We start from the raw sequence: 27,477 nt of genomic DNA on the forward strand, positions 1-27,477 counted from the left end.
CCGGTCCGCGCCTCGCACCTGTTTTGCATAAGCACATCCGCGGATGACATCACTGCGCTGGTGCTGGAGGCACGTGTGCGCCTGCGCACAGAGCTGCCCCGCGTGGGGGCGCAGGTGCCGAGCAGACCAGCGGGTACGGTGCAGGGGCCGGGCCCGGGGGCCGGGGTGCAGTGGGCGGGGACGGAGACCGGGGTGCAGGGGCGGAGCCCGGGGGTCTGGGTGCAGGGGGCGGTGGCGAGGGGTCGGGAGTCGGGGTGCAGGGGGCCCGGGGCAGAGGGCGTGGGGCTGGGGGCCGGGGTGCAGGGGCCGGGTGGTAAGCGCTTTGCGGGGCAGCGTGAAGGTTGGCGAGTGAGCGCGGGATCCCGGCTCTGCCCCCCCCCGCCCCCCCCCGCGGCCGCCCTACTGGCGGTGGAGCACCAGGCCTTAGCAGGGCTTAGCCTTGACCCCTGCTCTTACTTCAGCTTTAAAATCCGTAGGAATGCATCCTTTTTCAAATTACATATGCGCCTTCGCCTTAATCATAAAATACTGACAATTTCTTGCGAGCGAAATAGCTTCTCTTAAGCCCCCATCTTTGGGCACCATGGACCCAAAAGAAATAAGAGCATTTTGCCACGTGCCTCCAGACGTTGTCTTGTTTATTGCTCACCACAGCCCTGTCGCACCTGCCATTACCTGGAGCTAGGATGAAGGCCTGAGAATGGGCGGGGGGGTGGGGGGGGCACGAAGCCAAGACTTGACTCAGGAAACAGTCATCTGAGTGGACACCCCCCACCCCCCACCCCATGCTCACCACCACCTCTGTGCATCTGCTCTCAACCTTGCTGCCCAGGGCCCATAGACCGCTGGGGGACCTGCCCCTGCCCCCCCCCACCCCACCCCCCCACCCCCCGCCTCCGGGTTTGGAGAGAGTGCCCCAACCACTGACACTGCCCAGTATATCACGGGACACCTGGTACAGGGGGAGGACGGCACCCAGAGGGGTCCTGCTCCCTTCTTACAGGTCTGGGAGGTTGAAGGTCCGTGGTGGCTGGAGCTCCAGATAGCAGCACAGGAGCCTAGCCTCACCCCCCTCCTGTCACAAAGCATTCATATCCTGATCTGGAAGGCAGGAAGGAGACCAGCAGAGATGGACAGCAGCCCGGGCCCCGGGGGCTCCGCCCCCAGCCCCCCGAGTCCCAGCCTCTCCCCCTGGGTGGCACCACCATGCCCACGGCACAGACAGGGTCTCACACACAGGCCCAGTCCAGGTCAGAGTCACACCAGACAGCGGCCCCCTGCATGCCTCGTTCCCGGATGCTGCTCATTGTTTCAGGACTGCAGGCACTCACGGGGACTCCTCCGTCCCAGCGGGCACGGGGCAGCCTTGGCTCGCGGGGTGACAAGCATCAGGCACGTCCTCTGGCCTCTTGGAGCCAGGAGGGGCAGCTGCAGACCATCTCCAGGGTCACCCTGGCTCAGCTAGTTCCACCCAGGGCCCCCAGTGGGGACGACCTGCCTGCCCTGCACATCCCCTGCCCCGCTCTGCAGCAGTGACTGGGACACCCTGGAGGCCCAACCTGGAGCCAGGCTGGGGGTTCGAGCACGGCGCAGCCGCGGAGCAGCCGTGTCCCCAGTGACCCTGGACGGGCCACCTAACCTCTCTCTTCCCCACCCCTGGAGCCCCGAGGCTCGGCTGGCCCGCAGCAAGCACCCCAGAGACGGGATGGTTACAGCCTGTTCCCGTGGGGACACGGGGTGTCACCCCTTCCTTCCCTGCCTGGCTCCAGCTCCCAGAAAGTACTCTGGGGACGTCCGTGGCCTGAGGGTGAGGCACAGAGATGGGAGGGGAGCAGCCCCCTGGCCTGGCGGGCCCCCAGGCCACACAGCAGAGGGAAGGTCCCCTGGAGGGTCCCGGCAGGACCTGCAGGTGACACAGAGCTGCCCCCCGGAAGTGCTGCTGGATGAATGAGCCGGTGGGGCCTGAGGCACATCTCAGGCCCGGGAGTGTCCATTATGGCAACGTGGCCGCACAACCACCGCTGGACTCCCCCGTTCAGTGATTTCTCTGTAAAATGGTTTCCAGTGACCATGTGGAATGAGAAAGGGCCAGCAGTCCTTTGTGTGGCTGATGCCAAGTAGGGCACACCGTGGTGCCCGTGCAGGGTGGGGGCATCCCCGGGGTTTGCGGGGGCCTCGTGGGGGCTCCCAAGGCCCTAGGTCCCACCTGCCCCCTCCCTGCCTGAGAGGCTGAGCTGGTCGTCCTGGGGGACAGTGGTCAGGGGTGGACCTCGCTTCTGAGCCCTGGGAGGCTTTGGCCCACAGGTCTGGGGGCAGTCCCCACTTCAGCCCCAGGACTTCATCCCTGCCTGGGTCCTTCCCTGCCTGTCCCCCTCAGTGTCCCCTGGCAATGGGATTAGATAGTGACCCCAGGATACTGGTGCTAAGGTCAGGACAGGGAAGGGGCTCCAGGTCAACCTGGGCTGGGTGACCAGCTCTACAGCAACCTCGGGGTGGAAGGTGCTGAGGGACAGGGGAGAGGCCAGGAGAACTTGCTCAGTCAGCACTGCGGGCTCCCTCAGTGGGGCAGGAGGAACTGTGCCCCACCCCCACCCCCACCCCCACCGAGGCCCCGCCTCCTGCCTCTGCATCCCCCTCCCTTTGCCTTGCACTTCTGCATCTGGTCACCTCCTGCCCTCTGCACAGCCAGCCCTGCAGCCCTCTCCCCTCTGCCACTGTGGGCTCCTGGCCCCAGGCAGGGCAGCTGGGCCACAGCAAAGGCAGTTTATTTTGGAGACTGAGCTGAGGACATGTTCTAGAACAATAAGCCTCCTCATTGGTCCATGGACACTTTCTCTTTCCCTTTCCATTTAGAGAAGTCAGGTCCTGGGCTGAGTGCAAGCTTGACCTGCTGTCAGGAGTCCTGAGACAGCGGCTGGGGAATGAGGGGTCCTGAAGGGGGACATGGAGCCTCTTCGAGGCAGGGAGCTGCCCCCCTGGAGCCAGGCCCCCAAGGCTGATGCCCTGAGCCAGGTGAGTCCCCTGAGCCTGTGTTTCCATGTGACTCAGCATTTCCTAGCATCCCCTTCTGACCCCTGGGTGTGCTCCCTGCACCCTACCCCAGGTCATAGCCACCTTCTGGCTCCTTTGGGCTCTCTCTCCCCCCACTGCCATAGCTCTTGGACTGACTCAGCCTCCTGCACCCCATCCCCTGATCCCATAGTATGGGGGCGCAGATTGACAGAAGACAATACCCACCAGCAGCTGAAGTGTTCCTCTGGGGGCCACAAGACCCTCTGGCTCCAAGAGGACCCTGCTCACCCCTGGTCCTCTGAGCCTCAGCTTAGTCATCTGTAGGACAGGCTTGTGTGTACCTACCATGGGTTGGGTGACACTGGAGGGACATGAATGCAGCATGACATGAATGACTGTCACATTTGGAAGTGGTTTCTAAATGGGAGTTGTGTTTGCTCAACAAATTAGATTGGTTTTTAATTTGTCATCTAAAAGGATACTTTGAGCATCTGCCTTTGGCTCAGGACATGGTCTCAGAGTCATGGGATCAGAGCCATGAATAGGGCTTCCTGAGCAGCGGGGAGTCTGCTTCTCCCTCTCCCTCCCCCTGCTCGCGGGCTCGTGTTCATTTCATCTCCCAAATAAATAAAATAAAATATTTTTAAATAGTATACATCGGCAGGATGACTTGAGAGCATGTAAATATCCCGTATCTCTCAAAACTTTCAGGATAGCATGCATCGATGAGACGAGCATGTTTGGAGGAGATGCTTTCAGGCTATGTAATTGTTCTATTTTTGATTGCTTGTTCTTGGCTGATGATGGCATTCCACTGGAAGCAAGAGAATTCTCCTTGCGTTTATTCATTCATGCATCCATCATGCATTGGCATCATGGAGGACTTCATGGTTCCAGTTTTATTCACTGACTTTTAATCCACTACTCATATATTTTGGTTTTCAAGTTGTCCAAATTTTTCCAGCCAGAGACCCTTGACACTGGCCTATGGAATTTTTTTTTTTTTTTTACATTATCGCTATCAATCCATAATTCCTGGCCCAACAGGATGTTCCTGGCTCATCTGCTTCTTGCCCAGCCCCAGTCCTGGGAGCAGACGTTTTTCAAGAAATCCAAATTATTTTTATAGACCATGGATTTTTTTTATTTAATTTTTTTAATTTAAATTCAGTTAACATATAGTGTATTATTCGTTTCAGAGGTAGAGGTCAGTGATTCATCAATTGCATGTAATGCCCAGTGCTCATCCCATCACATGTCCTCCTTCCTGCCCATCACCCAATGACCCCATCCCCCCACCCACCTCCCCTCCAGTGACCCTCAGTGTGTTTCCTAGAATTCAGCATCTCTTATGGTTTGCCTCCCTCTCTATGTTCATCTTATTTTATTTTTCTTCCATTCTATGTTCATCTGTTTTGTTTCTTAAATTCCACATGTAAGTAAAGTCATATAGTATTTGACTTTCTCTGATTGACTTATTTCATTCAGCCTAGTACCCTAGAGTTCCATCCACATTGTTGCAATGGCAAGATTTCGTCCCTTGAAGCCCAAGTAATATTCTATTGTATATACAGACCACCTCTTCTTTATCCATTTCCATTGATAAACATCCGGGCTCATTCCACAGTTTGGCTATTATGGACATTGCTGCTATGAATATTGGGGTGCAGGTGCCCTTTCCAATCCCTGTGTTTCTATCATTTGGGTAAATACCTAGTTATGTAAGTACTGGGTCCTAGGGTAGCTGTATTTTTAACCTTTTGGAAACCTCCACCCTGTTTTCTGGAGTGGCTGCATCAGCTTGCATTCCCACCAATAGTGTAATGGAACTCCCCTTTCTCTGCTTCCTCCCCAATGCCTGTCATTTCCTGTCTTGTTAATTTTCGCCATTCTCACTGGTGTGAGATGGTATCTCATTGTGGTTTTGATGTGTATTTCCTGATGACAGGTGATGCAGGGCATTTTTCATGTGTCTTTTGGCCACGTGTAGGTCTTCTTTGGAGAAATGTCTGTTCATGTCTTCTGCCCATTTCTTGTCTGGATTATTTGTTTTTTGGGTGTTGAGTTTGATAAGTTCTTTATAGATCTTGCATACTAACCCTTTATTTGATATGTCATTTGCAAATATCTTTTACCTTTCTGTAGGTTGTCCTTTGGTTTTGTTGACTGTTTCCTTTGCTGTGCAGAAGATTTTTATCTTGATGAAGCCCCAATAGTTCATTTTTGCTTTTGTTTCCTTTGCCTCTAGAGACATGTCTAGCAAGAAATTCCTGTGGCCAAGGTTACAGAGATTGTTGCCTATATTGTCCTCTAGGATTTTGATGGATTCTTGTCTCACATTTAGGTCTTTCATCCATTTTGAGTTTATCTTAGTATGGCGTAAGAGAATGGTCCAGTTTCATTCTTCTGCGTGTGGCTGTCCAATTTTCCCAAAACCATTTGTTGTCTTTTTTCCATTGGATATCCTTTCTTGCTTTGCTTTGTCAAAGATGAGTTGACCATAGAGTTGAGAGCCCATTTCTGGATTCTCTATTCTGTTCCATTGATCTGTATGTCTGTGTTTGTGCCAGTACCACACTGTCTTGGTGATCACAGCTTTGTAATAGAGCTTGATGTCCTGAATTGCAATGCCACTAGCTTTGGTTTTCTTTTTCAGCATTCCTCTGGCTATTCAGGATCTTTTCTGGTTCTATGCAAATTTTAGGATTATTTATTTCAGCTCTGTGAAAAATGCTTGATGGTATTTTGATGGGGATTACACTGAATGTGTAGATTGCTCTGGGTAGCATAGACATTTTCACAATATTTATTCTTCCAATCTTGAGTATGGAATGTTTTTCCATATCTTTGTGTCTTCCTCAATTTCTTTCATGAGTGTTCTGTAGTTATTAAAGTACAGATCCTTTACCTTTTGGTTAGGTTTATTCCTAGGTATCTTATGGTTTTGGTGCAGTTGTAAATGGGATTTATTCCTTAATTTCTCTTTCTTCTGTCTCATTGTTAGTGTATAGAAATGCCACTGATTTCTGGGCATTGATTTTGTATCCTGCCACGTTGCTGAATTCCTGTATGAGTTGTAGCATTTTGGGGTGGAGTCTTCTGGATTTTCTACATAGAGGATCATGTAATCTGTAAAGAGACAGAGTTTGACTTCTTCTTTCCCAATTGGAAGACTTTTGTTTCTTTTTGTTGTCTGATTGCTGAGTCAGGACCTCTAGTACTATGTTGAACAACAGTGATGAGACCGGGCATCCCTGTCGTGTTCCTAACCTTAGGGGAAAAGCTCTCAGTTTTTCCCCTTTGAGAATGATATTCGCTGTGGGCTTTTCATAGATGGCTTTTATGATATTGAGGTATGTTTCCTCTATCTCTACACTGTGGAAAGTTTTTATCAAGAAAGGATGGTGTATTTTGTCAAATGCGTTTCCTGCATCCATTGAGAGAATCTTGTCCTTTCTTTTATTAATGTAGAGTATCACACTGATTGATTTGCAGATATTGGGCCACCTGCAGCCCAGGAATAAATCCCACCTGGTTGTGGTGAACGGTCCTTGTAATGTACTGTTGGATCCTACAAGCTGGTGTCTTGGTGAGAATTTTTGCATCCATGTTCTTCAGAGATATTGATCTGTAATTCTCCTCTTTGGTGGGATCTTTGTCTGGTTTTGAGATCAAGGTAATGCTGGCCTTATAGAATGAGTTTTGAAGTTTTCCTTCCATTTATATTTTTTGAAGTAGCTTCAGAAGAATAGGTATTAATTTTTTTTAAACATTTGGTTGAATTCCCCTGGACACTTGTTCAGAGATTTTTTATTACGACTTCAGTTTCCTTGCTGGTTATGGGTCTGTTCAGGTTTTCTATTTCTCCCTATTTCAGTTTTGGTAGTTTACACATCTCTAGGAATGCATCTGTTTCTTCCAGATTGTCTAATTTGTTGGCATATAGTTTCTCAAAATATATTCTTATAATTGTTCATATTTTTTCAGTGTTGGTTGTGATATCTCCTCTTTCACTCACAAATTTATTATTTGGGGTCCTTTCTCTTTTCCTTTTTGGTAATTCTGGCTAAGAGTTTATCAATCTTATTAATTCTTTCAGAGAACCAGCTCTCAGTTTTGTTGATCTAGTCTAGTGTTCTTTTTGGCTTCTATTTCATTGATTTCTGCTCTAATCTTTATTATTTCTCTTTTCCTGCTGGGTTTAGACTTCAGTTGCTGTTCTTTCTCCAGCTCCTTGAGATGTAGGTTAGTTTTTGAATTTGAGACTTTTCTTGTTTCTTGAGAAAGGCTTGTATTGCAATATACTTCCCTCTGAGGACCACCTTTGCATCCCAAAGATTTTGAACAGTGTGCTTTCATTTTCATTTGTTTCCATGAATTTTTTAAATTCCTCCTTATTTTCCTGGTTGACCCATCCATTCTTTAGTAGGACACTCTTTAGCCTCCATGTATTTGCGTCCTTTCCAAATCTCCTCTTGTGATGGAGATCCATTTTTAAAGCATTGTGGTCTGAGAATATGCAGGGAATGATCCCAATCTTTTGGTGCTGGTTGAGACTTGATTTGTGACCCATCTGCATCTGATCTACAGTGGAGAATGTTCCATGTGCACTCGAGAAGAATGTGTAATCTGTTGCTTTATAGTGAAAAGCTCTGACTACATCTGTGAAGTCCATCTGGTCCAGTGTGCTGTTCAAAGCCCTTATTTCCTTGTTGATTTCTGTTCAGATGATGTGTCCATTGCAGTGACTGGGGAGTTAAAGTCCCCTACGATTAAGTATTATTACCAATGAGTTTCTTTAATTTTTTAATTAATTGGTTAATATAATTGGCGGCTCCCATGTTAGAGGCATAAATATTTACAATTGTTAGATCTTCTCATTGGGTAGACTCTTTAATTATGATATAGTGTCCTTCTTTGTCTCTTATTTCAGTCTTTGGTTTAAAATCTAATTTGTCTCATATAAGGATTGCCACCCCAGCTTTCTTTTGAGGTCCATTAGCATGATACATGGTCTCCACCTCCAGTTTCAGTCTGGAGGTGTCCTTGGGTCTAAAATGAGTCTTTTGCAGACAGCATATGGATGGTTCTTATTTTTCTTTTTTTTTTTTTTTTTTAATTTTTTTTTATTTATTTATGAGAGAGAGAGAGAGAGAGAGAGAGAGAGGCAGAGACATAGGCAGAGGGAGAAGCAGGCTCCATGCACCGGGAGCCCGACGTGGGATTCGATCCTGGGTCTCCAGGATCGCGCCCTGGGCCAAAGGCAGGCGCCAAACCGCTGCGCCACCCAGGGATCCCCCTTATTTTTCTATCCAGTCTGATACACTGAGCCTTTTGACTGGAACATTTAGCCCATTTACATTCAGAATAACTATTGAAAGATATGAATTTAGTGCCATTTTATTACCTGTAAAGACCATTTTTCTGTAGACTATCTCTGTTCTTTTCTGGTCTTTGTTACTTTTGGGCTCTCTCTTTGCTGAAAGAATCCCCCTTTTATATTTTTTGCAGGGCTAGTTTGATCACAGATTCCTTTAGTTTCTGTTTGTCCTGGAAGCTCTTTATCTCTCCTTCCATTCCAAATGACAGCCTTGCTGGACAAATTATCCTTGGCTGTATATTTCTCTCATTTAGCACCCTGAATATATCATACCAGCCCTTTCTCCCTGCCGGGTCTCTGTGGACAGGTGTGCTGCCAGTTTAATGTTTCTACCCTTATAGGTTACCAACCTCTTGTCCTGAGCTGCTTTCATGATTTTCTCTTTGTCTCTGAGATTTTCAAGCTTCATTATTATATATTACAGTGTTGACCTATTTTTACTGATTTTGAGGGGGATTCTCTGTGCCTCCTGGACTTGAATGCAGTTTTCTTCCCCAGATTAGGGAAGTTCTTTGCTATAATTTGCTCCAATATACCTTCTGACCACTGCCCCCCCTTTCCTCTTCCTCTGGGATTCCAATTATTCAAATATTGTTCTGCTTATGATCTTACTGATCTCACAAATCCTCCCTTCATGATCCAGTGGTTGTTTATCTCTTGTTTTCCCGGTTTCTTTGTTCTCCATCATTTTGTCTTCTAGATCACAGACTCTCTCTTCTGCCTTGTTTATCCTAACAGAGTCTCCATTTGTGCTGGCATCTCTTTAATAGCCTTTTTTATTTCAACCTGATTAGATTTTAGATCTTTTATTTCTACAGTAAGGGACTCTCTAGTGACTTTTATCCTTTTTTTCAAGCCCAGTTAGGATCTTTATAATCATTGTTTTGAATTCTAGTTCTGACATCTTCCTTGTATCCACAATAATTAAATCCCTGGCACTCGGTACTCCCTCTTATTCTCTTTTTTTGGGGTGAGTTCTTCTGTCTTGTTATTCTGTGTTTCCAAAAAAAGGTCACTTTCCTATTTGTAGAATTGCAGCAATTTTTTTTCTTAGATCTCTAGTTGAGTTCGCAGCTGTTCAGAATGATTTGACAGCTATCTAGCTGAATTCCAGGGACCAGATGAAATTAGAGTCCCCTACTCCTCCACCATCTTACCTCTCTGTCCCAGAGAATGGGTTTTAGAACCCAACATGTGTGGGGGTGCTAATTGTCACTGCAGTGTCATTGCTTTAAGGATTTCATAGAGAATGATTTAGGAAGTATGTACTCGGACCTCCCTACATTCATGTATATCACATGCACACATTCACTGAGAGACACATAAACTCAAGTTCACACCAAGAGCACCAGTTCTAGACAAACCACAGTGTGCATCCTCCTCTGTTCCTGACAGGAACCCGGCCCCCTTTGTCCAGAACATATTTGCTCACTGGCTCAGTCCTAGAAGACACAGACCATTGTCTCATGATTGCTGCCATTGCAAGAATCCTGCCCACTCAGCATTTGCTTATACTTATTTTTTCCATTAGTCCAAATACCATTCTCAAAAGTTGCATAATTAGTTTTTCTTTTCTTGGTGGTGGTTTTATTCATTTGAAATCTAATTTTGTTCATTTTTTGAGTTTCAGTTGTTTACCAGTGTGTATTCAAGCCTTGTTGATTCAGTCTGTTGTTAACGTTAAAAAATAAAACTGCCAGTTATTTTTGAAGCAAAAATGGGTTTATTTGGGAACAGCACTCTGTGATAAGCAAGATACAGCAAAGCCCTAACAAATGCAAAGAGCAAAGCAGAAGCAAAGGCAGAGCAGCTCTTTCCTAGAGGAGAGCAAGATCTGGGAGGCTCTTCGAAACAAAAAGTCCCTTTCAAGGAAGCAGAGACTGAAGTGTAGTGGCTTCTCATTGGCTGGGCTGGGACTGTCCCTCACTGGCTGGGTGGGACATCCCTCATTGTTTGGGCCTTTGCGGGTAGGAGGAAGCTTTCTTTCCTCCCTGGGCGGTAGTGAAGTAGTAGCATCCGCCTGCAAGCCTGGCCTGTTCCCATGAGGTCTGCAGCAAACCACCAGCGCAGTCCCTCCCTGCCCTACGTGGCCAGCCCGTCAACAGAGGGCAGGCCTGGGCAGGCTGCTGGCAGGGCTGGCCACGAGCACCACCTGCTTCCTGGATGGATCCCCGGCCCCTCCTGCAGGCGCCGAAGGTTCCTGGGGTCACTCCTCCCCCCCCCCCCCCCACATAACCATACTGGGTCAGGGAGAGTTCTAGGATGTTACCACAGGGGCACTTGTCCACTGTGTGCCACCACCAGACCCACAGTTCTGAAGGAAGCGTGAGGACTGCCTGGGTGCCAGGAAAGACTTCTTAATCAGCATCCAGGATGCCCACCAGGACCCAGACTGCTCTCTTTCTCACTGGCCTCTTGTTCAGGGTTCCCATGTGACCAGTGGCGGCCAGAGTGCCAGGTTCAGCAGAAAACTGTGTTCCAGGAAGAAGTCCCCTCCCCTGGGCACCAGGACCCCTACCCCTCAGAACCCAGAGCTGCCTGACAAGAGCACATTCACCAGGGGCATGGGGCTCAGTGTTGCCCCAGTGCTGGAAGGGAAGGGCTCAGGACTGAGCCCAGGGACTGCGAGAGCAGGGAGGCATGACCCCAGCAACCTCGCTCCCAGTTTCCCCAGGTGGGACCCCCGGGGGACAGCTCCAGGATTGGGGCTCCTCCAAGGTGACTCCTGCCTTGTCTCCCACCTGCATCAGCTCAGCTGCAGAGAGGACCCACCAGCTGGCAGGGCACTGGAGCCTGCTGCTGGTGGGAGGGATGCGTGCTGGGAGGGGAGAACTCTGCCCTCTCAGACCCAGGATCTCTGGCCTGAGTGGGCCCGCTCCTTTCCCCAAGACAGGGGCCCAGGGAGGAGCTGCAGGAGGTAGGCGTGGAAGCAGAATCAGACACAGGGATGAAGTGGTCCCATGGGGTGGGCAACCACAGAATGCCCAGGGCTCGGAGGAGGGCAGGGTGGGGAAGGGCTTGCGAGGCAGGGAGGTGGGCCTGGCAAGCTCAGGGTGAGACTGCAGGTTGAGCCCCTTGGGGTAGGGACCAGCCTAACCTACCCTGCCCCATGGCATCCCTCCAGAAACCTCTAACCAGTTCAACCCCATGATTGGCAAAGTTGGGCTGAGTCTGAGGAGCACACAATAAGTACATGGATCAAAGCACCAAGGACGCTTCTGTCAGGGATGTGTGATGTGGACAGGGCCCACATGGTGGGCTTACGCTGCTGCTGAGGACTCTCCGCCTATGTCCCCCCCACCCTGTGTCGCCTCCCCCGACCCGTATTCCTGACTCCTGACTGAGGCTCTGCACTGGCCTCGGGAATCCTTCAGGTATCTCCTTGGTAGCCATGTGAAAATCCTGAATCTGTGTTTCTCCGAAAAGATGCCTATTCAAATTGGTGCAGAAAATACGCAGGAGTAAAGGGGCTGAAACTGGTGAAGGGTCAGAGCCGATTCACTGCATGTGCTATTAGTAAAAATATGCTTTGGGGGATGTCATGTTTCGATTCTGTGGTGCTTTCAAAGGGGACGAAGTGCTTGTGACGTGACTGCGTGACTGTGCTAGCGCCTCCTAGGCTGAAATCTAAGAGTCCTTCTTGGTGAACCTGGCTGTCAGCCTACAGAGGTGAGCCAAGGGCACCTGGCCGGATGCGCTGGTTGGGTGCACTGGGGCTTCATGGTGGGCCTCGCCACCCGCCTCGCGCCATTGAGATGCTGGGATGAGGTGCAGTGCTGGCCACAGTGGCCATGGGCAGGCAGGAACATGATGTCAGTGGACTTGGACATGACCCTCAGGTGGGACCCTCTGGGGGTTCTTTGGGCTGATGTACCTGTGTGGCCACATCCAGCGCTGGGAATGTTGTATGAAGGGAGCTTCCCTGGGAGCCCATCCTTGGGCCTGAGAGCCCTTCCCATGGCCCCGGCCTCTGCCCTGGGTCAGGGAGAGTTCTAGGATGTTCTAGGAGTTCTGGATTCACAGCAGTGGTTTTGATGGAGAATGACTTAGAAGCCAACGTGTGGGCCTGCTATGCTTGCCTTCCGTGAGATGTCACTGGGCTGAGGATTCTCAGGGAACACAGTAGGGACTGTGCATCAGAAATGAGTTGAAGGGCCTCAGTAAAACAAATCTGGGACCCAGTGAGCCTTGAAATAATGACAGTTAGAATGCACTGCTGAAATAGGAAGCGTGGGCAGCCCAGGTGGCACAGCGGTTTAGTGCCGCCTTCAGCCCAGGGCATGATCCTGGATACCCGGGATCAAGTCCCACATCAGGCTCCCTGCATGGAGCCTGCTTCTCCCTCTGCCTGTGTCTCTGCCTCTCTCTCTGTTTCTCAAATAAATAAATTAAAAATTAAAAAAAAAAGAAAGAAAGAAAGAGAAATAGGAAGCGAGAGCCATGGTGGGACAGGCTGAAGGTCCAGGGAAGCTCTTCCGTTCCATGGACACTGCCTTGGCAGCGCGGAAAGTGGAACCCACACCACCCACTGGAAACCCGAGAAACTCACCGTTCGGGCAAAACTCTTCAGTGTGTAGAAGTTTCGGGAGACACAGGATACTCACATGCTCTCAAAGCATCTTCCGAAGTATATGTTTTAATGAAAAGTTAAAAACCAATTTTAATTTGTTGAGCAAACACAGCTCCAATTTAGAAATCCCTTCCCAGTGGAACAGTCATTCATGCACTGCATTTGTGGTCCGTCCAGTGTCACCCCAGCCATGAGGTAGGTGCCAGTAGGCCCATCCTACAGATGAGCAAACTGAGGCTCAGGGGGCTGGGAGAGTGGGCTTGGTCCCAAGAGTGGCTAGTGGCTGTGTCTTCACGTGGGAGGGCTCTGGGCCCCTCATGAAATTAATGGGAGACATGTGGGGCCCCCAAAGCCCCCTGAGCAGTGGCCAGTCTCCCTCTGCTGCAGGAGTGTGAAGCGCGCCCGGGGACGACCCCCATTCTGCCCTTGAGGGGCCTGGCAGCTCCCAGCAGGCATGGCCCAAGATGGCTGAGACATCTGCATCCTGGAGCTGTCCATCAGTGAGTGGGTCATACCCCCGCAGGGGGCATGGATGCTGTCTCCTCCATGGCCACTGTGGTGACGTCCGGTGGGGCCTGCGGGACCTGGATGACACAGGATCCCCCTATGTGTCCAGCTGGAGAAATTCAGCATGAAGACCACACCCTGCGCCCAGCCCAGGAACTTTGTGGTGCTTGGGGTCATGTTGGGTTTCTAAGGGGAGGACTATGGCCTCCTCCCCAAGTTGGCTTGGCCTCATACCAAGGACTCAGGCCCTCTGAGAACGGGGACCCACACCCACCCCAACAGCATCACCTCCAGTGGGTCAGGGCGAGTGAGATGACCAGTAATACCTGTTGAAAGGTTCTTGGCTTGGTGGATCTCTCTGAAAGACAGAGACATTGTGTCACATGGAGTGGGCCTCACAGCCATGGGTTCAGACCTGAGCTCCCAGTTTCTCACTGTGGGGCCTTCTGTGAGACAGGGGCCCTCTGACACAGGCCAGACCCATGTGGACAGGGCTGCTTGCTGGACTTGTCCCTTGCGGGGCCCAGGACCTGTGACAACATGGAGCTCCTCCTGCCCAAGTCCCTAGCCACCAAACCTTGTCCCTAATTCACTCCAGTGTGATGGTCATCCAGGGACAGGGAGCAAACGCTTCACAGAGGAGGGTCCCCCCTCAGGGAGCAGGTGCCCCAGAATCCGGTGAGAAAGAACACTGGCCATTGCCACCCTCTCAGAGCCTGGGTCCCCGAGACCTGCCTGCAGCCTGGGCCCCAGGGTGAGGACCCAGGACACACAAGCTGACAGTAGTCCAAGACGGTGGCCATCCTTCCCCATTCGGACGACTTTGCTGAGTGCCTACTCCCTATGGGGCATGGCCGGGGCCCCCAAGGGCCAGAGCTGGGCCTATAGAGCCAGGGCCTGGCCAGATGTGGAGGCAGGCACATAAGTGGGCCCCTCAGGGGGTCTCAGCCTGTGGCAGGGTCACTGCTGCCCTCCCGCACCATCTCCGTGCTCCCCCTACTCCGTGCAGCCTGCCTGGTGCTCCTCTGCCCCTGGGGGCAGACAGGGCCTCCAAGTCCAAGGTGGGGAGTGAGTATAGGGGCAGCAAAGGGCTCCTGGAACAGGGGATACTGACCTCCCGGCCCCCCACTCTGGTGATCCCATGACATCAGGACGCCCACATCTCCAGACCATCAACAGCCCACCAGAGGAGCCCAGGAATCCTGGAGATGCTCCTGGGGGCCGCCTCCCCCCATTTGCGGGACAGGCTGAGGGCCTCGGAGATGGACTGCTCACCATGCTGCCTTCTACGTTTCATCCAAAAGCAGAGGCTTATGAGGACAAGGAGCACAAATATACCAAGGAAACTGCTCATAAGGGGAGGGCCCCAGGAGGAGCATGTGACATCGGAGCTGCTGGTCCCAGCATGTGCTTCCCGCTGAAAAGGGCCGCTGCACCTAGGAGAGAGCCATGCAGAGGACAGGGAGCATCCTGGGCGCCCCCGCTGGCCTGCACCCCCTCAGACCCAGGGGCGCTCCAGCAGGTGAAGGCAGCTGCCCAGTAAACCTGCTCCAGCTCCGGGTGGGGAACTCACGTCCATCTTCAAGCCTCACTGCTCTGGGGAGACGAGGGAAGGATGAGGTGGGAACACAGGGATGCACAGAGAGGAGACAGGGACAGGGATGGGCCAGAGGAGACTGGGCAGAGAGAGCCCTGGTCAGGGGGGGACACCCTTCAGGGCCAGTGTGCCACCCAGAGGGACAGACCGGGGGGAGGCAGGATGGCGAGAGGGGACCCTTCGGCTGCCCTACAGCGGCCACATCTGGTCACCCCAGGCTCCCCCCAGGGACACGGAGCACCCAAGTTGTCTCTGGGCCCCGGGGATGGTTATGCAGGGGATCTTCACTTTGGGAAACCTCCCTGCCAGCCTCCCCCTGACTCCACATCCACTGGGACCCCCTACAGCCCTGGCATCTGGGGACACCCCAGGGGACCCGGAATCTAGCAGCACCGTCCCTCAAGATCTGTCCCAGGACAGAAGGTCCATCCTTGGCCTCAGGGAACTTGCATCTGCTGACTATCAGATGTCAGCTAGTGTGAAGGGGTGTGAGGGCCACAGGGTCCAAGCAGGTGCCCTGCTGGATGCCGTCTGGCCATGGGGAGCAGCAGAGTGGGGCCTTGGGGTCTCTGCGGCCGGGCAGCCCTCATCTGCCAGGGCAGCGTGGAGGAGCTCCTCCCGGGGACATGGGCACTGACACCACCCCAGGATCACCTACATGGTCCAGGGCTGGCACTGCTCCAGGGTCCCATTGGGTGAGAAGGTCCCGGGAGGGCAGTCTTCACACATCGTGTCCCTCTGCTCAGTGCCTGAAAAATGACAAGGCTGGCAGAGGGGATGCAGGGGCTGGAGCCCAGAGGGGAGCTGGGCTTCTCCTCCACAGGCTGGAGCCTGGGGTCTGGGGTCTGGCTCTCCAGGGGGTACCAGGGACCAGGTGGCCCTGCTGCTGAGCAGAGAGAGCATGGGGTCTTTGGCTCACCTCTGGCCACTACCCTCTGTCCAGGTTTGCAGGGCGTGTGGGGACGGCACTCCACACAGTCGTCCTCGTTCTCACTGATGCAGAAGTGGCCCTGGGCACAGGCGCACACAGTATTCTCTGTTCTGGAGCATTTCTGCCTGGTCACCAGGGCCATGGCTGGGACCCAAGAGAAGGAGCTGAGAGCAGCCACAGGGGCTGCCCTGGGCAGTGCTGAGCACCCCATCCCAGGAGGAGACCAAGAACCTGCGGGCCTGTGGGCTCCTGCCTGGGGTCTGGGGATGGGATGGTGAGTGGCCCCCAGCCCAGCTCTGCAGCCCTGGTGTGTGTGTCTGGGTCCCGCTCTGCTCCTGCCCCAGGACCCAGTCAGGTGCCCGCCCTGCTCAGCCCGAACCCAGTGCCTGCGGGTGCTGGACGTGGGGAAGGTGGTGTCCAAAGGGGATCTGAGGGGCATGAACAGCAGCAGAAGAGCGCTGGAAATGGAGGAGGGGCCAGCGGTCAGGAGGATGGGGGTGTCCTCAGTAGGGCAGGCGGGGCCCACAGAGGAAGTGAGAACCACAGGCAGCCGTGGGTGAGTCCCAGAACGTGGGTCCCAGCCCTAGGCCACCCATAATGAAGTCCCGTCCCTCAGACAGGTTCCCGGCTAACAGGCTTTTCTGAAGCTGCTGACCCGCCTCTAGGGAGAGACGGGTGTGGACAGAGGCCTAAGTCCCCTGGAAGGGTTCAGACACTGAACCCTGCAGATGGGTGGGGCCTGGCACACCTGGTCCTGGCCATGTGGGTGTGCCGCTGCAGTGCTGCAGCGGGACAGAGTGGAGTGGTGGCTGCGGCCAGTGCTCTCACCTGGGTCACACATTCGGCACTGCAGACACTCGCTCAGGCCATTGAGGTGGGCCGTGTAGGTCCCCGGGTCACAGGGAGCACAGACCGTGCCAGTCAGCTCCCCACAGGCCTCCTTCACCCGGTAACCTGCACCCAGAGGGACCGCGTCACTCGGGCCCGACTAGGACCCTTCGGGAGCCCCCAGAGGGCATGACACCCTCCCCAGAACAGAAAGCCCTCTTGCTGAACCCCCACACCATACATGGTCCCCTGCTGCCTCCTACCAGTGAGCCAGCTCTGGGGGCAGTGGGAATGTTCTGGACAGAGGTGAGGACCTCCTGGTCCTGTGCCCACTGTGCCCCGGTCCCCACTCTGTGCCCCAGCTTCTGGCCACTAACCGGCTGGCTGGCTCCCCCAGGCCACCTGCCTGTGCAGTGCAGTTGTGAGGGGCTTGAGGGAAGAGTCCAAGCTCAGGGTGTTTCAGCCCTCCCCCATTGGTACCCCTGCCTCCAGGGCTTCACTTGGCCCCCGGTGCTGAAGCATAAGCCCCTGGCCAGGGAAGGGGCTGTCCTGGGTGGCCCCACAGAACGGGTCCTTCCAGGACCGTACCTACCTGGGCTGCATTTGGGACAGCACTCGGACCCCACCGGATACTCTTCCTCTTTGCAAGGGGCCGTGGCCAGAGCCCAGGGGAGGGACCCCAGGAGGAGGAGGTACAGGGCCTGCAGGAGACAGGATCAGCACTGCAGGGGAGCAGTCCCAGGGCTGCCCCTGGGGCCCCAGGCTCTCCCCCTGTGAAATGGGGCAGCAGCAGCCCTTGAGGAACTGCAGGGTCAGAGCAGGGACAGCTCTGAGGAGCCATAGCCCTGGTGGGGAGACAGGTGGCTCTGGGCCTGGGGGTGACGGAGGCTATCTGGGGGACCCTGGTTCCAGGGCTGATCCTGTCTGGTACTGTGGGTGCCTTCCTGAGGAGTTAGAGCCAGGGCTAGCCGCCTACTGAGCAGGGTCCTGTGTTTGCCCTCTCTGCACAAATAAGGACTTTGTCAAAAGCACTGAGCTGCCGGCAGAGGCGGGGGAAGAAGGGTGGGCTCTTGAGCTCCTGCTTTTCCTGTGGTGGGGGCCCTGAGACGGTTGGGGAGAGGGCCACAGAGGAGCATTTCCGCTGTTAGTGGGTATGGCTTCAAGCCACTCTGCTCACAGACTCTTGACTCTCGGGGGTCAGGGGACAAGTTGCAGGGGGTTGAGTCCACCCAAGAGCTACAGGTAGTGAGGGGACAGGGCACAAGTGAGCCAGGAAGTGGCTATGGCCCAGGGCAGGGTGCAGGGAGCACACCCAGCAGGCAGGAGGGGATGACAGGAAGTGCTGAGACACAGGGACACACAGACTCAGGGCACTCACCTGGCTCAGGGCATCAGCCTTGGGGGCCTGGCTCCAGGGGGGCAGCTCCCAGCCTCGAAGAGGCCCCATGTCCCCCTTCAGGACCCCTCATTCCCCAGCTGCTGTCTCAGGACCCCTGACAGCAGCAGAGCGACCTTGCACTCGGCCCAGAGCCTGACTTCCCTAAATGGAAAGAGAAAGAGAAAGTGTTTGTGGCCCAATGAGAAGGCTTATCATTCTATAACATTCTTCAGCTCAGCCTCCAAAATAACTGCCTTTGCTGAGGCCCGGCTGCCCTGCCTGGGCCCAGAAGCCCACAGTGGCAGGGGGTAGAGGGCTGCAGCGCTAGCTGTGCAGAGGGCAGGAGGTGACCAGATGCAGAAGTGCAAGGCAAGGGGAGGGGGATGCAGAGGCAGGAGGCGGGACCTCAGTGGGGGTGGGGGTGGGGATGGGGGGGGCACAGTTCCTCCAGTCCCACTGAGGGATCCCGCAGTGCTGGCTGAGCAAGTTCTCCTGGCCTCTCCCCTGTCCCTCAGCACCCCCCACCCCGAGGTTCCTGTAGAGCTGGGTGCACCCTCCAAATGTATCTGCCTGCCTTCTGTCTGGGCTCTCACACTCCGAGAGCCCGCCCCCCACACCCCATGGCTCAGGCATCAAGGCTACAAACAGGAGCCCTCCTGCTTCCTGTCTCAGCTCCCGAAGTGGGATGACCCGGTCCCTCCAGAGGAACCCCATCTCCCACGTCTCCCATGCGGCACCCTCCAGGTGTGTCCCCACCTCTATACAGGATAGGGGTGGCTGCTTTCCTCCTACAGGATCCTGAGCACAGCTCTGCAGAAGGGGTCTCTCCCCAGACCACCCGGAGCTGGGGGAGGCGGAGCTCCCTTGGTGCCCCCCCACCCCCCTGCCGCCACCATGAGGGAGATGGAGGGGGGTGACCTCCCTGACCCTGGGAGCTGGAGGGACGCAGAGCATCCTCAGTGTCCCTCCCACCTTCATGATTGGGAGGGGCGACACTGTACTTTCCCTGAGCCCCACCACTGTATTCACACCCCACCCCCACCCTGTCACTGGGTGGGGGCCCAGCTGATTAATTCTTGCCCCCATTTCACAGGTGGGTCATGGCCCAGGGTGTCTGGGGTACAACTGCTCAGACCCAAACCCTGACCTCCCCATCCCAGAGGGGCTCTCCTCACCTGGGCTTCCCAATGCCACCACTGTCCCCAGAGCTCGAGGTGGTGTGGACACTTTAGAGGTGGGGGACCACTGCATTCCGGGTGCCCTAAGAGGCTGGCAGCGGGCTGGTGAGAGGCAGTGCACCCCTGCTAGCGCCTCCAATGGGAAGTGTCCTGGGGAGTCTCCCCCGTAGCCCTGGGGCTCCCACGTCACACTTCAGCCCCATGGCCCATGTGATGGTCACATTTCAGCCCTGTGGCTCATGTGATAGGAGGGCATGGCACCCTCTGACTTCCCCACAGATCAACAAACTGGCCCTTCCCTCCCAGCAGACCCATGCCGACACTGAGGTGCGTGTCCAGCTCCACGGGCCTCGGGGCAGGACCCCATCAGACCCAGGAACTGCCCCCTTCAGTGAACTGATCGCTGGTCGCCCATCCCAGATTGACCTGGAGCCCCTTCCCTGTCCTGACCTTAGCACCAGTATCCTGGGGTCACTATCTAATCCCATTGCCAGGGGACACTGAGGGGGACAGGCAGGGAAGGACCCAGGCAGGAATGAAGTCCTGGGGCTGAAGTGGGGACTGCCCCCAGACCTGTGGGCCAAAGCCTCCCAGGGCTCAGAAGCGAGGTCCACCCCTGACCACTGTCCCCCAGGACGACCAGCTCAGCCTCTCAGGCAGGGAGGGGGCAGGTGGGACCTAGGGCCTTGGGAGCCCCCACGAGGCCCCCGCAAACCCCGGGGATGCCCCCACCCTGCACGAGCACCACGGTGTGCCCTACTTGGCATCAGCCACACAAAGGACTGCTGGCCCTTTCTCATTCCACATGGTCACTGGAAACCATTTTACAGAGAAATCACTGAACGGGGGAGTCCAGCGGTGGTTGTGCGGCCACGTTGCCATAATGGACACTCCCGGGCCTGAGATGTGCCTCAGGCCCCACCGGCTCATTCATCCAGCAGCACTTCCGGGGGGCAGCTCTGTGTCACCTGCAGGTCCTGCCGGGACCCTCCAGGGGACCTTCCCTCTGCTGTGTGGCCTGGGGGCCCGCCAGGCCGGGGGGCTGCTCCCCTCCCATCTCTGTGCCTCACCCTCAGGCCACGGACGTCCCCAGAGTACTTTCTGGGAGCTGGAGCCAGGCAGGGAAGGAAGGGGTGACACCCCGTGTCCCCACGGGAACAGGCTGTAACCATCCCGTCTCCGGGGTGCTTGCTGCGGGCCAGCCGAGCCTCGGGGCTCCAGGGGTGGGGAAGAGAGAGGTTAGGTGGCCCATCCAGGGTCAGTGGGGACACGGCTGCTCCGCGGCTGCACCGTGCTCGAACCCCCAGCCTGGCTCCAGGTTGGGCCTCCAGGGTGTCCCAGTCACTGCTGCAGAGCGGGGCAGGGGATGTGCAGGGCAGGCAGGTCGTCCCCACTGGGGGCCCTGGGTGGAACTAGCTGAGCCAGGGTGACCCTGGAGATGGTCTGCAGCTGCCCCTCCTGGCTCCAAGAGGCCAGAGGACGTGCCTGATGCTTGTCACCCCGCGAGCCAAGGCTGCCCCGTGCCCGCTGGGACGGAGGAGTCCCCGTGAGCGCCTGCAGTCCTGAAACAATGAGCAGCATCCGGGAACGAGGCATGCAGGGGGCCGCTGTCTGGTGTGACTCTGACCTGGACTGGGCCTGTGTGTGAGACCCTGTCTGTGCCGTGGGCATGGTGGTGCCACCCAGGGGGAGAGGCTGGGACTCGGGGAACTGGGGGTGAGGCCCCCGGGGCCGGGGCTGCCCAATACTGGCTACGTCCCCTCACCAGAAGCCAATTAGAAGTGTCCCCACCCTGCTCCTTCTTGGTACACTTATACCCTCCTGCCTCCGGGGTTTTCCAACCAAGGGGAAGGAGCACCCTCTCTGTACCCTCCATTCCGCCCTCATGAGCATTGGGAAGTATTTTAGAATGTTCTAGGAACCCCAGCCACACACAGGTGCCTCAGAGCCACTCAGGAACCCAAAGCAGGGTGTGGGAATTCTCTCTCCTGCTACACGCCCCACTGACCTCCCAACTCCTGCCATGCTCTTCAGGATGGAGGGGGCTAAGGGTCCCTTCAGCTGGGACTGGCCGGCAGCCACCAGTGTCCTCACGGTCACTACCTGATTCTATTTCCAAGGGACCCTGGGGAGGAGACCCTGATCAGGGCCAGTGACAGGGCAGGAGTACCCGATTCATCATGGAGGGAGCGAGATAGAAGGGTGCCGGCTGTCACCTGCTAGGTGGGACTCTCCCCCTCCTCTGTGCTGGGCCCCCCCAATTCTACATATCTGAGGCTCCCTGTGGCTCATGCACCCCATCCTTCCTGGTGGGTGAAGTGGAGCCCATACCCCATATAACCTGGGCCCTGGGATGTACTCACCCCCTGACCCAACCAATTTACGCCCAGGGCCCCACAGGGCTCATGCTGGGTGGCTCACCCTGAGGGCTCAGGGAGGGCCAGGCTACCTCACTGTGACCTCCTGGTCAACATAGCACACAGGGCTTCTGGGAACCCCCCGGTCACATTTCCCCTTTCTTCCTGAGACAGATTTCCAGGGTGTTGAGGGGTGGGAGAGAGATGGTGAGAACCACAGGGCTGGAGCCAAACCTGGAAGCTTGAGGGGACGTCCTGAGGCCCCACTGCAGAGGCACCCCCTCTTCTATGCACCCTCAGCATCCCCTGCTCTGTGGGAGCCCCAGGCTGGACAGTGGGGATCAGAAGCAACGCAGCCTGGTCCTCACCCTCCTCGGGCTCCAGGACCAAGGAGGGAGCCAGAGGTACAGTCACATGGGGAGCTCCCCCTTAGTGGGGGGCAGCTGCCAGGGGGAATGAAGGATGCCTAGGTGCTGTGGTGGAGGGCCAGGTGGGAGAGGGCGTTTCTGAGGAAGAATGTAGGTTGAGCGATGCAGCTGGGCGGTAGCTGAGGTCCACTCTGGGTGAGGCGTGGGGCTGGCACAGAGCAGGCTGCTGTGCAGGGCAGACGGCGCAGAGAGGACGCTCCGGGGGTGGGCCAGGCAGAGCCAGGGGGAGGCAGGGGCAGGCTGCAGAGGCCGAGGGCAGCCCAGAGGTGGGAAGCCTACGGGACGCAGCTCCAGCTGTCACGTGTAGAGGAGAGTGGACGAGGGACCACGCGGCAAGCCCTCATGCCTGCAACAGAGGGGAAGGATGGGGGACAGCAGTCAGAGGAGGGCCTGAGGGTGCTCGGGTAGCCCAGCACTTCCCAGAGGTTGAGCACCCAGCTCCTGGGAGCAGAATTGGGGGACTGTCTCCCCCAAGCTCCAGACCAGGGTATCAGCTGCTGACCCCCTCCCCGCCATCCCAAGCTCGGTGTGCCCGAGCACCCTCATCAGCTCCTCCCCAGCAGTGTTAAGAGCCCTCTCTCCCCACCCAAAACCAGGAGCCAGGAGGCAGCTGTGCTCCACACCCCACAGCCCCACACCCCTCATCCCGGCCCTTCCAGGCGCAGAGAGATGGCTCTGAAATGTTCCCCCACTCTGTCTCCGGGCACACCACGCCACCCTCAGCCCCTCTTCTGCTGCCAAACAGCGGCTGGGGCACCTTTCCAGCTCAGATCAAGCCATGTTGGCCACTCCCCACACTCTGCAGGGCCTTGTGCCAGAGCCCCTCCGTACTCCCTTGTGTCCCAGAGCTTGATGCTCACCATCTCCTCCTTCCCTCCTGGGTGGCAGTAAGTTGGCCTACACTGGGTCCCCGGGGCCAGGCCCTCACCACGCAGTAAGGTACCAGCACCGCCCTCACACCCACAGCCACCCTGTGCAGCTCGTGGTTAGCACCCTGAGGACCTGTGCTTCACAGGCCAGGAGATGGAGGCAGAGAGCAGGGCAGATGAGGGAGGCTGCCACTCCAGGAAGAGCAGGTGAGCATTCCCAGTCTCAGCTCAGCACTGCCTCCCGCTTTCAACTCAGGGAGAGAGTTCTGGAAGACTGTGGAAGACAGAGCCCACCTTGTCCCCATTCCCTGCAGACATGCTGGCACCCGCAGAGCCACAGGGGGGTTGGAGAGCCGCATGAGGCTCACTGCCAGGACGTGGAGGGAGAACCCAGACCCACAAGGCCCCAAAGCATGGTGGCATTGATTTGACACACTGGAACAGCGGGTATAACCTAGAAAAAGCAGGTCAGGGGGGCCTGGGCCAGGGGCAGGTGTGCCTGCGAGGGGCTCACCCCAGTCTGCTGCTGGGGGTCTGAGACAATGTGCATTGGGCTGGGGGCACACATCTATTTCTCTCCATTCTGGACACTGCAAGTCCACCCTGCTGTGTCCTCACACAGCCTTCCCCTGTGCACACACGGGGAGAGAGCTCAGGTGTGTCCTCTTTGTTCTCTAAGCAGGCTCCATGCCCAGCCTGCAGCCCAATGCAGGCCTTGAACCCAAGGCCCGATATGGAGAGCTGAGCTGACATCAAGAGTTGGACACTTAACCGACTGAGCCCCTTAGGCAGCCCTGCTCCTCTTCAGGGCATCAGTCCTATGGGATCAGGGCCCCACCCTTATGATGTCATGGAATCCCAATTCCCTCCTGAAAGTCCTGCCTCCCAACGCAGTCACACTGGGAGTGAGAGCTTCAACACACGCATTTGGGGGGCACACAGTTCAGGATGGTCTCCAACCAGAGTGTGAGCTCCTGAGGACAAGGAGCTCTGTCTGCTGCTCACCACTGTATCCCCAGCACCTGGCACATAGCCAAGCCCACTGGGTCTCCGTGATGTGGGGGAAAGCCTCCCATCTGTGGAAAACCAGCCCACGCCCTCTGCAGGCCTTGGTGTCCTCTGGTGAATTAAATGACGTCACAGTGTGTCAGCATCGACAAGGACACGGACCAAGTGTGCACTCAGGCAAAACAATCACTGTCAGGCCCCAAACACAGCCAGCTGACCCCACTGGCTTATCACACTCACCGCCTCCGCCCTGCCCCTTTCTGTTTATGACATGGGCAAGACGTGTTAATGTTGGGAGTTAACCGGACACTCAGGCAGTGAGGGCCAGGATCCCCCACAAGGAAACAGGGAGCCGGGATGGCGAAGATGTAGCACACTAGCATCCTATTTGACAACGCAGACCATTATATCCTGTCTAGCAGCCTCTGCAGGAGCGACGTTTGCAAAACATCTTGAAACAAAACAATGAACCATGAACAATGGGTCACTGATACAGATGAAGGGGGTCAGCCTCCAGACGTCAGTCCAGAAGTCCATCAACCCAGGAAGAGTCACCCGCCAGGGACACAGGTGAGTGATCAAAGCCCTGATGGGCACAGCTCAGTGGCCAGTCCACTGGGGGCCCCTCTCCAGATGCTCCAGACAGTTCTGCAAGAGAGCTTCTAAAAACCCCTACATTTGAATGCCAAAATGTCCCCTCCTCCTCTGGGAGCCTTGTACTATGGCTCAATAAACTGTGCCTTGCCACCCGCCACTCTTCGTCTGGTCTACATCTTCACTCCATGCGGCGCAACCAGGAACTGAGGCACTCGGGCACGAAGAGGACGGCACACACACAGCCCAAGGCCCCAGGACAGCCCAGACCCTATGGCATTGCCATCTGCCACTGCCCGCTAGGTCCCCCAACACCCATGGGAGCCTACCCCACTGTCACCGGCGATCCCCCAACCTCGCGGCCTGGGCACACACCAGGCCGTCCGACTGCAGCGCTTCGGTCTCCAGGTAAAGTGGGTACACCAGGAATAATGCGCCCTTTCAGGTGAACACCGATCCCCTGAGGGTACCCCTGGGAGGCCGATGCACCAAAGGACCCCAACACCCACACACACACGCGGCCCAGCCATGAGGGCCTGTGATGTGCATTCCAACAAATCCTGCCCACGCGTCATGTTTCCCTGCATCCTGAATAATGTCAGGCATTCTTCTGCCGGGGGCCTGGAGCAGGCTCTGGTCCTGGACTAACTTCTCCTTTCTGCTTAGTTCTCTTCTTCATTGTGTGGGTTATTAACAGCGTGTTTCACTTTTACAAGAAAACTGTGATGGAGGGGGCACTGACCTTCACTACTGGTGAAGACCAGGTCGCTGGGCCAGCCCCAGGGGAACCCACGGCTTCTCCAGAAGGCAGCTCTGCCGGGCAGCCGGGACAATTCCTGTCTGCTGCACACCCTGCTCTGCACCCTGCACGTGGGTCCCCTCCCTCCCTCCCTCTCCAGCCTCCAGCCCTGGACTGGGGGTGCAGCAATGATTCGGGCCCAGGGCCTGCCCGCAGAGGCCAACTCCAAGCCTCGCGCATCGGTGCTCACGGCAGCTTTATTCACGGCAACGAAAGGGTGGATGCGGCCCAGGTGTCCAGCACAGATGAAGAGACGAATGCGTGCGTTATCCGCACAATGGACCACCGCTGAAGTTCTGACGGGTATGGCAGCACTGTCGACTTTGAGGCCCGCGTGCCCAGGGAGCCAGGCTGGTCACGAGAGGACAAATTCCCTCTGAATCCACTGGCACGATGGACCTAAAGTCCTCACGTTTCTAGAGAGAGCAGGCGCCAGCGATTGGGGAGGAAGGGGGGCAGCGTTTCATGGGGCAGAGCATCAGTCTCAGAAGTCGGAAAGTTCTGGAGACGGTCGATGGGGATGTGTGCACAATGGTGTGAAGGTGCGTCGTGCCGCTGGGCTGTGCACCCGCCGATGGCTAGCACGGCACATCTCACGTGTATTTCACAACAGTTGTCTTAAAATGAATCAAAAAGCTTTTAAGAGAAAGCAGGAGGGGTCCTCATGTTGATAAGGTGCTATCTTGACCACGTCCCCATAAACCCCATGCCACAGTTCTGTAAGACGTCAGCCACAGGGGAAACCAGGCAAAGGACATGCAGGGTCTTTCTGTAACATTTCTTACAACTCCCTGCGAATGACATAAAAATAAAAACCTTACCTAAAAAATAAGAGCTGCATGCCACATGGATGTCTTGCCCCCATGTAGTGCATGTGATTGGGTGACAAGTCCGGAGCCCAAGGCGTTGTGGGTCCCACACCCTCAGAGGCACCACCCCCGCCCTTGCCACACAGGAAGGAAGCTCTTGAGGCCCCGGTCCCTGCGCAGACAGGGGCTCCTGCCCCTCCTGGGGAAGCCACAGCTTCTTTCCCAGCAAGTTCTCCCTGAACCGTCATTGTGAAATAAAAACTGTAGCTCTGCTTGGCCTTTCTCTTTCATTTAGACGAGGTCACAGGTATCATCTTACAAAGAAAAGCGTGAGCACACAAAGTGAATGTTGGTGAGTGTGGCCATAGCCTGACGGGACGCACCTTGCTTGCTCACTGACCCTCCGTTCAAACAGCGCTTATGGGGCAGCCTGGAGCCCCCACCCGGCCTGTGCCTGGACAGGCTGACACCCGCCCACCTGCCAAGGTGGGGGCCAGGGCACCGGGGGCAGAGGCTGCCCGTCACCCAGTAAGTGTCCCCAGGCCTGTGTCTCTGTGTCCACAGGAGATCCCCAGGGGCAACTGTGCTCCATCATCCCCCAAATAAAATACCTCAAAGACCCCCAAGACACTTCGATATCTGGCAGATGACAGATGGGCTCCTCGGAGTCATCAGCCCACCTCCTGACCACCTACCTGCCCCGTAAATGCAGAAAGCAGCAGATCAAATGCACAGCCCCAGGTCTGCCCTGGGTTAGTCCCCGAGATAGTCCTGGGCCAGGGGAAGAGCGGCTCCAGCCTCCAGGAAGCCATGCTCTGTTTAGCCCACATTTATTGAGCACCTGCTGCATGCCCGGCTGTGGGCACAGGCATGGCTGTCCAGGCCGTCTCACCCACACAGGGAAGAGGCTGCTCGATGGTGCAAGTACAACCCTGAGTGTGATGCTGGGAGCACAAAGGGGATACCACCCATCAGGGGGTGCAGCTCAGGGCCCCATAAGCTGGAGATGCGTCCAGCAAGGAAGCAGCAGCAGCATGGGCCAGGCAGGCTGCAGGCTGCTGTGGTCACTGCCCAGGCACTGACTCATCATCTCCCTGGGTTCCTCCCTGTACACCGAGCCAGTCACAGCAGGGCCGGGGCTTTCCCAGAAGGTAACTTCCCGTCTGGGTCAGCGTCTCTTCACCCCCTTTCCTGGAACCTACAAGAAGACTCGAAGGGGCTGGGCATTCCCT

General features: G+C 55.9%; 1 protein-coding gene and 1 long non-coding RNA gene across 5 annotated transcripts in view; one reads left to right on the forward strand and one right to left on the reverse strand.

Moving 5' to 3' along the window:
• Window positions 1-47: 47 nt before the first annotated feature.
• LOC140630233 (uncharacterized) lies at window positions 48-26,517 on the forward strand. Its single transcript, XR_012028035.1, has 3 exons — window positions 48-133; window positions 2,854-3,012; window positions 24,466-26,517. It is a non-coding gene; the product is annotated as an uncharacterized lncRNA (long non-coding RNA).
• The window catches only part of TNFRSF14 (TNF receptor superfamily member 14), a 30,632-nt gene continuing 16,167 nt past the window's right edge, over window positions 13,013-27,477 (reverse strand). Inside the window, exons 2-10 of one of the 4 annotated variants that reach the window (XM_072819999.1) lie at window positions 21,973-22,512; window positions 18,204-18,365; window positions 17,418-17,526; window positions 16,826-16,951; window positions 15,986-16,141; window positions 15,725-15,815; window positions 14,745-14,905; window positions 13,796-13,827; window positions 13,013-13,546 (exon numbers count right to left, since the gene is read on the reverse strand). In XM_072819999.1, coding sequence (XP_072676100.1) covers window positions 13,472-13,546; window positions 13,796-13,827; window positions 14,745-14,905; window positions 15,725-15,815; window positions 15,986-16,141; window positions 16,826-16,951; window positions 17,418-17,526; window positions 18,204-18,272 — 819 coding nt within the window. In that variant the 5' untranslated portion in view covers window positions 18,273-18,365; window positions 21,973-22,512 and the 3' untranslated portion in view covers window positions 13,013-13,471. Of the gene's footprint in view, window positions 13,547-13,743; window positions 13,828-14,744; window positions 14,906-15,724; window positions 15,816-15,985; window positions 16,142-16,825; window positions 16,952-17,417; window positions 17,527-18,203; window positions 18,366-19,378; window positions 19,985-21,972; window positions 22,513-27,477 lie in introns of those variants that run through there. The other 3 variants (XM_072820000.1, XM_072819998.1, XM_072820001.1) reach the window with 3 other exon arrangements.

Source organism: Canis lupus, chromosome 3, assembly GCF_048164855.1.
Source record: "Canis lupus baileyi chromosome 3, mCanLup2.hap1, whole genome shotgun sequence".
In the NCBI taxonomy this organism is placed as follows: domain Eukaryota; kingdom Metazoa; phylum Chordata; class Mammalia; order Carnivora; family Canidae; genus Canis; species Canis lupus.